General features: G+C 40.2%; 2 protein-coding genes across 5 annotated transcripts in view; one reads left to right on the top strand and one right to left on the bottom strand.

Annotated features, from left to right (window-relative positions):
* Positions 1-12613, top strand: part of BUB1B (BUB1 mitotic checkpoint serine/threonine kinase B) — a 60865-nt gene extending 48252 nt beyond the window's left edge. For 3 of the 4 annotated variants that reach the window (XM_055278677.2, XM_063639086.1, XM_055278676.2), the window contains exons 17-23: positions 461-601; positions 936-1036; positions 3994-4143; positions 4828-4970; positions 8977-9148; positions 9939-10045; positions 12054-12613. In XM_055278677.2, the coding sequence (XP_055134652.1) occupies positions 461-601; positions 936-1036; positions 3994-4143; positions 4828-4970; positions 8977-9148; positions 9939-10045; positions 12054-12249 (1010 nt within the window). In that variant the 3' untranslated portion in view covers positions 12250-12613. Of the gene's footprint in view, positions 1-460; positions 602-935; positions 1037-3993; positions 4144-4827; positions 4971-8003; positions 8140-8976; positions 9149-9938; positions 10046-12053 lie in introns of those variants that run through there. The other variant, XM_055278678.2, reaches the window with a different exon arrangement.
* On the bottom strand, positions 1224-1717 carry LOC129482629 (small ribosomal subunit protein uS15-like). The gene has a single exon (XM_055278679.2). It carries the CDS (start codon positions 1690-1692, stop codon positions 1237-1239), a length of 456 nt encoding a protein of 151 aa, XP_055134654.1. The 5' UTR covers positions 1693-1717; the 3' UTR covers positions 1224-1236.
* Positions 12614-15186: the final 2573 nt, after the last annotated feature.

The raw sequence follows: 15186 nt of genomic DNA on the forward strand, positions 1-15186 counted from the left end.
CCAGCACTTTGGGAGGCCGAGGCGGGTGGATCTCGAGGTCAGGAGATCGAGACCATCCTGGCTAACACAGTGAAACCCTGTCTCTACTAAAAATACAAAAAATTAGCCGGGCATGGTGGCGGGCGCCTGTAGTCCCAGCTACTCTGGAGGCTGAGGCAGGAGAATGGCATGAACCTGGGAGGCGGAGCTTGCAGCAGTGAGCCAAGATGGCGCCACTGCACTGCAGCCTGAGCGACAGAGCGAGACTCCGTCTCAAAGAAGTTGCCATAAATTGTGAAATTTCTAGAATAGGTTAGTACGAAGTGAACACAGTTTCATAAACACCTGAGACAGGTGAGTGTAGTTAACAGTGCTGACTGTGTCATCTTGATTTTTTTTTTCTTCTACTCTGTTATAATATCCATTTTAAGCATTAGGTTTTTTTTGGTGATATCTTTTCACCTTTCCCTCCCACTGGCAGAAAACCCTACTCAGTCACCGTGGTGTTCACAGTATCGCAGACAGCTACTGAAGTCCCTACCAGAGTTAAGTGCCTCTGCAGAGTTATGTGTAGAAGACAGACCAATGCCTAAGTTGGAAATTGAGAAGGAAATTGAATTAGGTAAGTACCATTGAACGCATGTCCTCTGGTGCATGACAGTATACAAATAAGTGATTATTTGTACTTAAGCTTGATGCTTGAGCACTGTAAATATTCCTAGATTGTATTTTTTAAAAAAGCAGTATACAGGATGACACATCAGTAACTTCATGTCCTAATAATAGGAGTTATGTCTTCTCCTCTTACAATTTTTAACAAATTATTTTTAAAAGTATTCTAGATACTACTAACTGGCAAATACACCAGTGCCTCTATCCCTTAAACCAGGAGGTAAAAGCTAGAGGGCTGTATATGTTCACAGTGATTTTGAAATGGAATCAAACTTTCTCTACAGGTAACGAGGATTACTGCATTAAACGAGAATACCTAATATGTGAAGATTACAAGTTATTCTGGGTGGCGCCAAGAAACTCTGCAGAATTAACCATAATAAAGGTGGGACTGATTCTTTGTAATTTCAGTTACTTTGTAAATAATATGGATTGAAGCAATAACTGTCCTCATGTTACCATCAAATCTTTCTAATAATCTCTCTCAATATGTCCAAATATATTAAGTATCCTTTCAGTTTCATTTTTTTTTTTTTTTTTTTTTTAGTTAAACAATCATTTTATTGCTTGAGTACACAGACAAATTTATGCAACCAGGGCAGAGGCTGTAGATGATTCATATTTCCAATTGGGAGGGAGGACTCGCTTGGTCTTATAATATCGAGCCAAACGGTGAATCCGGCTGTCTATCAGAATCAGACGGAATTTAGCATCCTTATCCTTTCTGTTCCTCTCAAGATGCTTTCGAACAGCAACTGCTTTCTTAATTAAATGGTAGAGATCTTCAGGAAGATCAGGAGCAAGTCCCTTAGACTTAAGAATTCTTAAAATTTTATTGCCTGTCACAAAACGTACTTGTGCAACACCATGTGAATCTCTCAGGATTACACCGATCTGTGAAGGAGTCAGGCCCTTCTTGGCCAGTTTGTAAATCTGCTCTTTCACGTCGTCAGATGTCAACTTCAACCAAGTGGGGACGCTGCGTCGATAGGGTAAAGCCGACTGGGACAGGCCCTTCCCGGGAGCATGCATGCGACCCATGATGGCGGCGATCAGGCAACGAAAGGAAGCCAGTTTCATTTTTTTTAGGAAATCTCTGCTGATACTTTCTGGCCTGCTCCAATCTGGACAAGTTATACATTAGCTTTCACACAAACACCACCCACAATCACCTTGGAATTTCCGTTTATTATCATCCTAGGTATTCACATTACCTTTTTCTTATATTGGATACCTAGTTTCTTTTTCTCTTTGGTTTTTTGTTTTGTTTTGTTTTTTTTAAAGGACACGGTCTCTGTCATCCAGGCTGGAGTGCAGTAGCATGATCACGGCTCACTGCAGCCTCAACCTCTTGAGCTCAAGCAATCCTCCCACCTCAGCCACTGGAATAGCTGGGACCGTAGGTGCACACCACCACTCCCAGCTAATTATTTTTTGTAGAGACGGGGGCCTCTCTGTGTTGCCTAGGCTGGTCTTGAATTCATGGCTCAAGCAATCCTCCCACCTTGGCCTCCCAAAGAACTGGATTACAGGCATCTAACTTTGCTTTTGAATTTTTTTGCCATTCTGAGTCTCAAAGCTTTGTGTGAAGTTATTTTTCCCTCTTTCTGGATCCTTATAGGATCTTATTCTTGTCCCCGCTATTCTGAAATGTCACAATTACATGCTTTTTCATAAGTTTGTTGTCACTTATGTGCTAGGTACTCAATGGCCATTTCAATCTGTTAATTCCCTCAGTTCTGAGAAATTTTCTTCAGTGGGAAAAGTATTTCTTCCCCTCAGTTTTCTCTGTTCTCTTATTCTCTAATTCCTTTTATTAGAGGTGCATATGGCATCTTTTGGACAGAACCTCTAAAAATTTAACTTTTTTTCTCCTATATTCTCTCTTTGTCTTTTTACTTTACTTTCTGAGTATATTATCAGCTTAATATTTTTGGTCTTTTTACTAGGTTTTTATTTCTATATCTAATTTTCAAGAGCCTTTTTTTATTCTCAGGATTTTCTTTGTAGCATTCTATTCTTCATTTCAAAGATAGAATATTCTTTATCTTTCTGAAGTACTAATGATACTTTAAAATTTTTTTCCCCCTTTGTCATCTGTTTCTTCTTTTTTTTTTTTTTTTTTTTTGTCTGTTTTGATCTCTTTCACACTACAGGCTTTCTTCAAGTCTTTGGCTCTCTATTCATATTTAAGTATGGGACATTGAAAGCTCTGTGTATATGGAAAAACCTTGACAGCTGTGGACCTCAATGTAGGATGATCTAGCTTGGCCATTTTATTGGAAAACCCTCCAGTCTTTAGATCTTTTCTCTTGAGCTGATCAGAGAAGTCTTCTCCCTCAGAGAAGACTTCTAATTTTCTGCCTGGAGCATATAAGCCTGGCTGCTAGCTTTCTGAAATCTGAGTGAGGAAATTGGTCTGAAGAATGGAAGAGCAGGGAGGTGCATCTTAACATCTTAACTGCTGCATATATAACATCTGATATATATACTTTTTCCTGTTTTCCATGTTATTTCTAACCCCCTCAGTGGTGCCTAGTGCCCTCTAGTCCAGAGCCCTTCTGTTTTATACTCACTAGGTAATAAACTTCTGAACTTCGAGAATAGGGGAGAGGTAGTTGCTGGGCTGGGCTATGGGAGCAGAGGAGGGAAGCTGGAGTCTACCTTCCTCTTTTTTTTTTTTTTTTTTCTTCGAGACGGAGTTTTGCTCTTGTTGCCCTGGCTGGAGTGCAATGGCACGATCTTGGTTCACTGCAACCTCTGCCTCCCAGGGTCAAGGATTCTCCTGCCTCAGCCTCCCGCGTAGCTGGGATTACAGGCACTCGCCACCAAAATCCTAGCTAATTTTTTGTATTTTTAGTAGAGATGGGGTTTCACCATGTTGGTCAGGCTGGTCTTGAACCCCTGATGTCAGGTGATCCACATGCCTCGGCCTCCCAGAGTGCTGAGATTACAGGCATGAGCCACTGCACTAGGCCTACCTTCCTCTTAAATGGGATTCGATCACTCCTGTCTTAGCACCACCCTCAGCCTCACTTCCATGGATAATTGGTGCTGCCAGTTATATAATATAGGAAAATAGCCTTGTAGTGTAAATGTAGCTCAGCTTTCTCTTCTGCCAAAATCAGTTTTTATTCTAATTGGATTGTTACCTCCTGTTCTCTTTCCAGCTTATCCTCTTTCCAGAATTTGTTGTTATTGTGTCTTTTATAGTAGGTTTATGCCTTTAAAAGTATCTCTTTATTATTTCTCTATCAGAAGGGCTGGAAGGAATGTGTTTCAACCTGCCAGCCATAACCATAGACTTAATTGAACTTATTTTTAAAATACAATGTCTTACAGGTATCGTCTCAACCTGTCCCATGGGACTTTTATATCAACCTCAAGTTAAAGGAACGTTTAAATGAAGCCTTTGATCGTTTGTGCAGCTGTTATCAATATCAAGATGGCTGTATTGTTTGGCACCAATATATAAACTGCTTCACCCTTCAGGTCTGTAATACTAAAAACACAATTTAAAGTCCTCAAGTAGAGAGATTTTTGCTCCATTTAGCAAAGGAATTTAGTACAAAATTCCTGTCAATCTTCTAGAAATAGACCAATTCAAGTGTAAGTTAAAAGCATTGATAATTTTCTCAAGTTATTTTGACCAAAGATCTCTTTGGTATTTTTTTAACTTTTTTTGGTCACTTGTCAAGCATAAATAAAAGTAGAATTGTACAATGAACTCCCATGAACTAGTCATCTATGATAATCTTAGCTCATGGCCACTCTTGTTTTAGCTATACTACCCCCACTGGATAGTTTTTAAAACCTAGACACAATATGTCATTTTACTCTTTGGTTTGTTCTTAAGAAGGTTTGCTACAGATTTTGATGATAATATGAATTCTCAAAAACGGTTGGAATGAGGGTATTTTAAAACATTTATTAAGTACCTATTTTGGGCCAGGCTTATGCTTGATGCCCTTCATCATTATGTCATTAAATCCTTACAAACAATCTTATGGGAGATCGCAGTATTATTAAAACTGGGACATAGACTCAGTCTACAGAGGTGCCTACGTTCCAGTAGAGAACAAGGAAGACTACAAGCCGTCAGTTTTCAAGGTATTGAGTATAACTACAACCTGCCAAACTTGAGAAATAGTGAGTTTTCTGTCCTTCAATTTCCAGGATCTTCTCCAACACAGTGAATATATTACCCATGAAATAACAGTGTTGATTATTTATAACCTTTTGACAATAGTGGAGAAGCTACACAAAGCAGAAATAGTCCATGGTGACTTGAGTCCAAGGAGTCTGATTCTCAGAAACAGGTTGGTCCTTTTCATTCTTATAATTCTATCAGCTTTCTCTTAAAACATGGATAGTTGCCACTTTTTTTTTTTCTTTTTTGAGGCGAGGGTCTCACTCTGTCACCTAGGTTGGAGTACAGTGGCATGATCTTGGCTCACTGCAGCCTCCACCTCCCAGGTTCAAACAATTCTCCCATCTTAACCTCGCTAGTAGCTGGGACCACAGGCGTGCACCACCACACCCGGCTAATTTTTTGTATTTTTTGGTAGAGATGAGGTTTCGCCATGTTGCCCAGGCTGGTCTCAAACTCCTGGCCTCAAGTGATCTGCCCACCTCAGCCTCCCAAAGTGCTGGGATTATAGGCGTGGGCCACTGCACCCAGCTAAGTTGCCAATTTTTAAAGCCTTTTGATAAACGCCATATCGAGGAACATATTATGTTAAGAGAGTATTTACCTAAAAGTCAAAAATCATTAAGAATAGTTTAAAATAATTCAAAGAAATAAACACACTGAGGAAATAGATTAAATCAGATAAAAGAATTAATCACTGAGTATTGTGATGATATATGTCAAGATGAGATATAAAATATGAATATTTTGAGGAATATAAAGTGGATTGTTTAGTCATTCTTTGAGTGGGACCAGTGCCAATCTAGCGAGGATGCCAGCAAAATCAAGGCACTACTCAGTTTCATAGACCAAAGCTTAAGTCAGGCCTAATTGACCTGTTAGCCAAGAGAAGTGGGTAAACCCAGAGTTCAAATACAAACTATGCCAAGGAATGGGTCTTAGTGTTCAAATTAAACCCAGTGTGTCCATCAGGTTCAAGGGGTGAGCACAGAGCAGGAAATAATAAATGAATATTAAGGACTGAGAAAATACAGATCACATTCAGGCATTAACTAGGCAAAAACAGTCCAACATTTTTGCTTTGTGAAAAGGACTAGAGGACTACTACGTTCTTTTAGTGATCATTGGTGTTATGGTATTTGAGTAAAAGCAGCCTGGTTTAAAGATGCTCTGTCTGCCCAACCCTATGTCTTGGGTGAGGTGTTAACTTTGTTTCTGAGGCCACTGGTATACACTAATAGCTGGACTTATTCTTTACATTTCTTCTGAATACTTAATCTATCAGAAGAGATTGAATTAGACTCTAAATTATAGTTAACATGGAAATTAAAAGAATCCTCAATGTGTTCCTGTGATTGTAACCAAAAGAACTAGAGAATCCCACCTTCTCCCCTGAGATAGCAGAGTCAAAGGCTTTCCCAGACATAATGTAGCAGCATTTCTCATCCAGGGCACCATAGGTATTTTGGATGAGACAATTCTTTGTGAGGTATGTTCCAAGCAATGCAGGATGTTTTATATTCCTATTCCCCCCACCCACCCAATTAAGTGCAAGTAACAATCCCCTAAGCCGTTGTGACCACCAAAAATCTCCCCAAATTTCCAAATATGAGAACCCCTGGTATATTTTCACTCTACTTAATATTAAAATGACAGTGCTGAAATTCCCACGGCTGTGGAAATTGGAAGCAGAGGTTTTTTCTAAGCCTTTTAGAATTGGGCATTTGTGGTCCAATGAAGTGTGATAACCCTTCTCTCAGCCACCAGAGGCTCTAGGAAAGTCCATAGTATTAAAGAGGCATTGCTTTTTACTTTGTCACTGCTTATCAAATTTAATCAGAAATTTCACATAGATTCATAAGGAATTAAAAACCAGAAAGGGGCCGAGCACAGTGACTCATGCCTATAATCCCAGCACTTTTGGAGGCCAAGGTGGGCAGATCACCTGAGGTTGGGAGTTCAAGACCAGCCTGACCAACATAGAGAAACCCCATCTCTACTAAAAATACAAAATTAGCCAGGTGTGGTGGTGCATGCCTGTAATCCCAGCTACTTGGGAGGCTGAGGCAGGAGAATTGCTTGAACCCAGGAGGCACGGGTTGTGGTGAACCGAGATCGCACCATTGCACTCCAGCCTGGGCAACAAGAGCAAAACTCTGTCTCAAAGAAAAGCCAGAGGCTGGGCGTGGTGGCTCACACCTGTAATCCCAGCATTTTGGGAGGCCGAGGCGGGTGGATCACGAGGTCAGGAGATCGAGACCATCCTGGCTAACACAGTGAAACCCCGTCTCTACTAAAAATACAAAAAGTTAGCCAGCCGTGGTGGCAGGTGCCTGTAGTCCCAGCTACTCAGGAGGCTGGGGCAGGAGAATGGCGTGAACCTGGGAGGTGGAGCTTGCAGTGAGCCCAGATCGTGCCACTGCACTCCAGCCTGGGTGACAGAGCAAGACTCCGTCTCAAAACAAAACAACAACAAAAGCCAGAAAGGGCTGGATGCAGTGGTTCACATCTGCAATCCCAGCACTTTGGGAGGCAAAGGCAGGAGGATCTCTTGAGGCCAGGAGTTCAAGACCAGCCTGGTCAACATAGCAAGACCCCGTCTCTACAAAAATAAAATGAAAGCCAGAAAGAACCTTTTGAAATTGCTTAGTTTAGTTGCTTACTTTAGTTTCTGCATATTTTTTGTGAGGAAAATGAGATCCAAAAAAATGGAATGCCCTACCCAAAGTAACAGTGAGTGAGTAGCTGATTAGAGGGCTAGGACACCTTCATGCATACTTCTTTTTATTAATCTATGAAACATTTTTTCCTTTGCCTCCAAAGTTATATAAATATTTTACAATTATGCTGGGCATGGTGACTCATCTGTAATCCCAGCACTTTGGGAGACCAAGGCAGAGGATCACTTGAGCCTAGGAGTTCAAGACCAGTCTGGGCAATATAATGAGACCTCATCTCTACAAAAAATTAAGAAATTAGCCAGGCGTGTTGGCACACACCAGTAGTCCCAGCTACTCAGGAGGCTGAGATGGGAGGATCGCTTGAACCTAGGAGGCAGAGACTGCACTGAGCTGAGATCGCACCACTGTACTCCAGCCTCAGTGACAAGAGTGTAGACCTTGTCTAAGAAACCAAACAAAACACACGCACACACATGTAATATATATATATATAATACATATGTATGTTTTATATATATCAGAATCCACGATCCCTATGATTGTAACAATATATATATACTATATATATATATATTTTTTTTTTGTTATAGTATAGTTTTATGGTGGCCAAAAAAGGTTGGCTCTTGTGCCAAGGAAAAATAGGAGCAGTTATCAATTTTAAAGTAAAATACATAGATCATTCTGTGCTGTGGAGGTATGTAATTGGAGTAGTTAAAGACTATATTTAGGAATATTGTACCAATATCAGGAGTTTGAGGGAATTAATTGAGAAAAACAGACAAAAGGAACACATGAAAACCCACTCTTTTCATTTATAAACAGTTCCTATGTCTCCTTGGAGAATAGCATTATTGCATAGGATAGATAAACCCAAGGAAAACAAAATTAATTGATAATTAATTAGTATTATAAAGGTTTTTTTAGTAAATAAGAACTGGAATTACAAATAAGAGTAAGATAAAATGGTGTTTTACAAGAAATTTTACAATATAGACAGGACTTTATAAAACAGACTTGCATTGTTTTCCATTAAACTCTGGAAGGAAGAATCTAAACAATACTTGGAAAGCCTATCTGGAATAGTAAACAAGAAAGGCTATGACACCTATAAAATTTTAATTTCCTCCATCATAATTCCTGTCAGTGTATAAATCATTGCAATTGTATGTGTTAATGTGTACAGTACAGGGAAGAAGCCTGTCCTCTGCTTCCATACTTACTTTATATAACATGGAAGCTTGATAAATGTTTAATGGTGGCCATGTACCGTGATTGAAATATACTTTGTGTCACCAAACTGGTGACATTCCTTCCGCATTCCTTGGACACTGCCACTGCTGAGTCTTACAGGTGCATTTTCAAAATTAACCACTGGAGGGAGTTGTTGGCATAGCTAAGATGTACCCAAGGTACCTTTTTTTTTTTTAAAGACCAGTTATACAGCTTCTTTCATGGCCTATTTTTATTATCTCCTTCTCTTAAATCTGGGCTCAGAATCCACGATCCCTATGATTGTAACAAGAACAATCAAGCTTTGAAGATAGTGGACTTTTCCTACAGTGTTGACCTTAGGGTGCAGCTGGATGTTTTTACCCTCAGCGGCTTTCGGACTGTACAGATCCTGGAAGGACAAAAGATCCTGGCTAACTGTTCTTCTCCCTACCAGGTAAGTGTAAAACAAGCCTGAGCAAATATGGAGAGGGTTTATTAATCTCTTTATTATCTAGATAAGCTATAAAAGCTAGTGTTTACTGATATTGACTCTCCTAGAATAGATGACCTAGTTTTCAAATATCACCAAGTCAAGTAAAATGTAACATTTTCGTGTTACAGCATTGAAGAATATACACATACACGTGCAAACACATGACTAACTCTGTAACCGAGTGCCAAGGCCATTCCTACTGCCTACCACCCATGTAATCTTTTATAAGTTATTTCCTGTGATCTTCTCTGTAAAATAGGGATAACAGTCTCTGCTATGTGTTTATCAGAATTGTTATGAGGAGTAAATGAAGTAATGTATATAAAAAGAACATTAGCACAAATGTAAAGTCTTTTGTATGGTGGCATTATATGCCGAAATTCCTTCTAACTCAGCTTTAGACATAAGACATTTGCTGATTGAATATGTAGCACGAACCTGAACTAATCATGTGGACCCCATTTCGATCACAGCTGGAGTTCATGCAAACTCAGTAGGTCTACAAATTTGAATGTGATAGTCCAAATATTTCATCTTTTGTTCTTAAGGATAATTCCTAGAGTCGGCTCTATTGATCACTTCTTTGGAGAGCTCCTCCCTTTACTGTAAGGGTGAGGAACAGTCTACTAAAATGTATGTCATAAAATAAACTTAGTTAAGCACTGTAATACCTTTCAACTTCCTACCGAAATAAGCTGCCATGGTAGAGGCAGAGAATTATTTTAGCTGATGGTGCTTTTTGTGATTTCAGGTAGACCTGTTTGGTGTAGCAGATTTAGCGCATTTACTATTGTTCAAGGAACACCTGCAGGTCTTCTGGGATGGGTCCTTCTGGAAACTTAGCCAAAATATTTCTGAGTAAGTACTGATAAATGTCAGGGTCTCTGCCTGTCCCAATAATTTTCTGTTTCTCTTGGGTGCTATCTCTGCTTTGGCAGCCTTAGTTTTTTAATCCAAATGCCATGATTCCAGTAGTTTCAGCCAGTTTTCATTAGAGTATCAGCAGAGCAGCTAGTGCAGGAAAAGGGAACTGCTCACTAAAAATAAGATTCAAAACTATTCAGACTTCAGGACATCATTCTGAATCTAGCTGTATCTTCCAGACTACGGCTATAGTATGGAAGCTTCCCTGTTTAGATATGTGAAAAGAAACATTTCATGAGAATAATTTTCTAACCAATTGGTATTAGCCTTAAATTCCTTTTTATTTATTTATTTATTTTTTGAGACGGAGTCTCGCTCTGTCACCCAGGCTGGAGTGCAGTGGCACGATCTCGGCTCACTGCAACCTCTGCCTGCCAGGTTCAAGTGATTCCCAGCCTCAGCCTCCTAAGTAGCTGGGATTACAGATGCGCACCACCATGCCTGGCTCATTTTTGTATTTTTAGTAGAGATGGGGTTTCACTATGTTGGCCAGGCTGATCTCGAACTCCTGACCTCGTGATCCGCCCGCCTCGGCCTCCCAAAGTGCTAGGATTACAGGTGTGAGCCACCGTGTCTGGCCTAAATTCCTTTTTAATAGCAATTATTACCAAAAGTTAATAAGCATCCTTTGAAAAGACTTACATTTCTAAACTATATGCTAATTTTAGGCTATTATTTATTTAATAAGTGGATAGAACCAAACCAAATAACTAAATCTCCTGGAGAAGAAGTAAGTGGTCTCTTAATAAGCACTGCTTGGTCTCAGAATCTTAGTACTCCCTCAAGCCTGCTCATAAAACTTACTAAGTCAGCCGGGCATGGTGGCTCACACCTGTAATCACAGCACTTTGGGAGGCCGAGGCAGATCACCTGAGGTCAGGAGTTTGAGAGCAGCCTGGACAACATGGCGAAACCTTGTCTCTACTCAAAATACAAGAAAATTAGCTGGGTGTGGTGGCACATGCCTGTAATCCTAGGAAGCTGAGGCACGAGAATCACTTGAACCCGGGAGGGAGAGGTTGCAGTGAGCTGAGATCGCGCCACTGCACTCCACCCAGGGCAACAGAGTGAGACTCCATCTCAAAAAAACTTAAGTATCTATGTTCCACTTTAGCTTATCTTAGCAAATAAGTTCCCAGCCTAAGTTTGCCAGTCTGTCACCTATTGTTATATTCTTTGGTTAAAAAAAAAATGAGTGTTGAAGATTTAATGCCCCTTCTCTATTTTCATCTTTGAATAATTGAATTGTACTTTTCTCTTCATTTAATTCAGAACTTGGCCAGTGTTGTCTCTTACATGAACTTTTAAAAATAGGCTTGAAATACAATGTAAGACATATAGGATGGATATAGGCATGTCCACTTGGCTATGGTCCAGGCAGGTCTGGCTGCTAACACAAGCAGAAACAAGTGGGGTCAGTTGGGGTTTCCTAACAGCCCTGCCTTATCTAATAAGGGAAGTTTCTCTGATCAAAAGAAAATAATAACAAGCAAAGGTACAAATATATTAAGCAGTAGTTACTTTAGTGAAGCTTATGATTATCAGAGAATTGTAAAGATGATCCACTACTGGGGTAGGAGAAAGAAGCTGTAGCCTTTTTAATGACCTAGACTCTAGGAAAGTTAGAGGAAATAAAATTCCTTTTTCTTCTATTTGTAGAAGAAAAGTGCTATGTCTTAGTACACAGAGGAAATTTATAGATTTAGATGAGAGATCTTCTTTCCCTTTATGTGCATTGTATCTTGGCTTTTCCCACTATGGTAGCCCTTTTTTGTAGTTCTTCCCTGGGCTTTCAAAGGACTATTTGAATGATCTCTAACCCTAGAGTTCTAGGTATTACCTTACACCATTTTGGTGCATAAATGTACCACTGAGTTAAACTAAAAGGAATTATAATTTTCACATGCCTAATCTTGATGGATATGGTTTTATATATTTTTAGGCTAAAAGATGGTGAATTGTGGAATAAATTCTTTGTGCGGATTCTGAATGCCAATGATGAGGCCACAGTGTCTGTTCTTGGGGAGCTTGCAGCAGAAATGAATGGGGTTTTTGACACTACATTCCAAAGTCACCTGAACAAAGCCTTATGGAAGGTAGGGAAGTTAACTAGTCCTGGGGCTTTGCTCTTTCAGTGAGCTAGGCAATCAAGTCTCATAGATTGCTGCCTCAGAGCAATGGTTGCATTGTGGAACACTGAAACTGTATATGCTGTAATTTAATTTAGGACACATTTAGATGCACTACTGTTGCTGTTCTACTTTGTGATAGAGGTATATTTCGAAGTAATTGACATTTTTTACACAGTGATATACTTACTCATGGCCTTGTCTAACTTTTATGAAGAACTATTTTATTCTAAACAGGCTCATTACAAATGGTTACCTTGTTATTTAACCCATTTGTCTCTACTTTTCCCTGTACTTTTCCCATTTGTAATTTGTAAAATGTTCTCTTATGATCACCATGTATTTTGTAAATAATAAAATAGTATCTGTTAAATTTGTGCTTCTAACATGTCATGTAGTTTTTGCAAACTAAAATAACAAATGGCTTAATTTTGCAGAGAGGAGCTATTTTGCCATGGAAATTTATGTATCCTAGACTTAGAATTGTTACAATAGGGTTGTGACGAGACAGAGTAGCCAACTATTTCTTTAGGTGGGTCTGACCTTCCAATAAGTGGTCTAGACTGAAAAGTAGGTAAGATGATATGCATAAGACCAAATATCCTTCAATTTCAAGTGGCATGATTGTATACGTGGCTTATGTTTTAATGTTGTCACTTTTTTGGAGACAGGGTGTCCTCTGTTGCCCAGGCCATAGCCTTGATTTCCCAGGCTCTGGCAATTTTCCCACCTCAGCCTCCCAAGTAGTTGGGAGCACAGGCGCACACCACCACTCTGGCTAATTTTTTGTATTTTTGTAGAGATGGGGTTTCGCCACATTGCCCAGGCTGGTCTCGAACTCCTGGGCTCAAGTGATCTGCCCACCTCAGCCGCCCAAAGTGCTGAGATTACAGGCGTGAGCCACCATGCCTGGCCCTAATGCTTTCACTTTTATCCACCAAGCTCCTTGGTCTATTTATATAATCTAGTGGCACTGCTGCTGGGGTCTTTTGATTAGGAATGTGACTCATAGAAAGTAAAAGCAAATGTGTTAAACAGGGTTTAGCAACCTTTCAGAAATGGAATAATCCCCATTCTATTACATGCAGAATGACTTGGAGGGGGCAAGAGTCAGTGAAGGAATAAAAGGAAATTTTGCTTGAAAGATTTGAGGAAGCAGGAGGTCAGAATAAAACGATAACTTTGAAGTATGAAATAGTTTGGAAGAGAATAGGCCTAGATAAAGTATTGGACTCCCAAAGGGAAGCGTGAATTACACCTGGCCTCAGGGATAGGGAAGAAAATTGGTAGAAAAAGGCAGTGAAAATTATCCAACTATCAGCCGGGCACCGTGACTCATGCCTGTAATCCCAGCACTTTGGGAGGCCAAGGAGGGAGATTCACGTGAGGCCAGGAGTTTGAGAGCTGCCTGGGCAACAAAGTGAGCCCCATCTCTACAAAAAATAAAAATAAACATAAATTAGTTGAGTGCAGTGGCACATGCCTGTAGTCCTAGCTGCTTGGGAAGCTGAGGCGAAAGGATTGCTTGAGCCTGGGAGTTCAAGGTTTGGTGAGCATGATTGCGCCATTGCACTCTTGCTCTGGGTGACAGAACAAGACCCTGCCTCTAACAAAAAAAGGAAAGAAAATTATCTAATTATCTATTTCATATCTAAATGCCAAAATTATCTAATGTTCCTCCATGCTAGTGCCTTATTTTTTTTTTTTCACTCTAGTTGTCACTGTTACTGCTCTTAAGATTGCTGGAAAGCAGAAAATCCTACGTATGTCTCAACTAAAAATATTTAAGCAGATATAGTTGAAGCACTGCAACATGACTTGGATCTGAAAGATAATCAACTTAGAAATATTTGCTTTTAACCAAAATACAGCTTTCCAAACATTCTCACATTTGCTTCTCGTACTGATGATGTAAAATGATATATCTGTATCTTTTACATAATCAAGCCCCTCTCCTCTCCGCTCTCCTCATTTCTCAGTTCACTGTGTTGACACATGAAGTTATTACTCTGAGACTGGACAGAAAATTTAGATTTATTCTTAATGTAGGCTTAGCTACTATGTAGTGAATTCTTTAGCAACCTTGACAGCAGGCTGCTATGAAGTAAAGCTTTGTTTCTGAAAATAGGCTGTGAGGAAAGGGTGGGGAATCTGAGGAAGCTACTTTGTTAGAGAACTTGCATCTGTTTTGCCATCCCTCCCTTCCATTCCAATCTCTTCCAACCCCAGCCCTTCTTTGTAGAGAGGAGAAAAGGGTACCTGACCATTTAGGACTTACAATGTCTTAGGTTTTCAGTTTGCCTAAGCATAAAACCACAAAGTGAGATCCTTTACATTTCCCTTATATTTTATGCTTATTTGTCTTGGGAGAAGGAAGCCTTTCCTTTTTGGCAGAAGTTTCAAATGGTTCTTATTTCTTGTCTCACTAAGGCAGTAATAGTGTAGTGATGGACCTGGTTGGGTAGTGGGGGACAGCTGAAAATGCAGGAGTTTTACTTTTTTTTTTTTTTTTTTGAGACGGAGTCTCGCTCTGTCGCCCAGGCTGGAGTGCAGTGGCGCAATCTCGGCTCACTGCAAGCTCCGCCTCCCGGGTTCACGCCATTCTCCTGCCTCAGCCTCTCCGAGTAGCTGGGACTACAGGCGCCCGCCACCACGCCCGGCTAATTTTTTGTATTTTTAGTAGAGACGGGGTTTCACTGTGGTCTCGATCTCCTGACCTCGTGATCCGCCCGTCTTGGCCTCCCAAAGTGCTGGGATTACAAGCGTGAGCCACTGCGCCCGGCCAGGAGTTTTACTTTTATTTGAAAAGAGACCACATAACATATAGCATCTCACCATTCACAAAATGTACATCCACCAATACTACTCCACTGTTAGAGCCTTCGTCCTCCTATGGCAGTAGTATAAGAAACCTTCCACCAAGTCAGAGTGCTCTAACTGATGCCA

The sequence above is a fragment of the Symphalangus syndactylus genome, chromosome 5, assembly GCF_028878055.3.
Source record: "Symphalangus syndactylus isolate Jambi chromosome 5, NHGRI_mSymSyn1-v2.1_pri, whole genome shotgun sequence".
NCBI lineage: Eukaryota > Metazoa > Chordata > Mammalia > Primates > Hylobatidae > Symphalangus > Symphalangus syndactylus.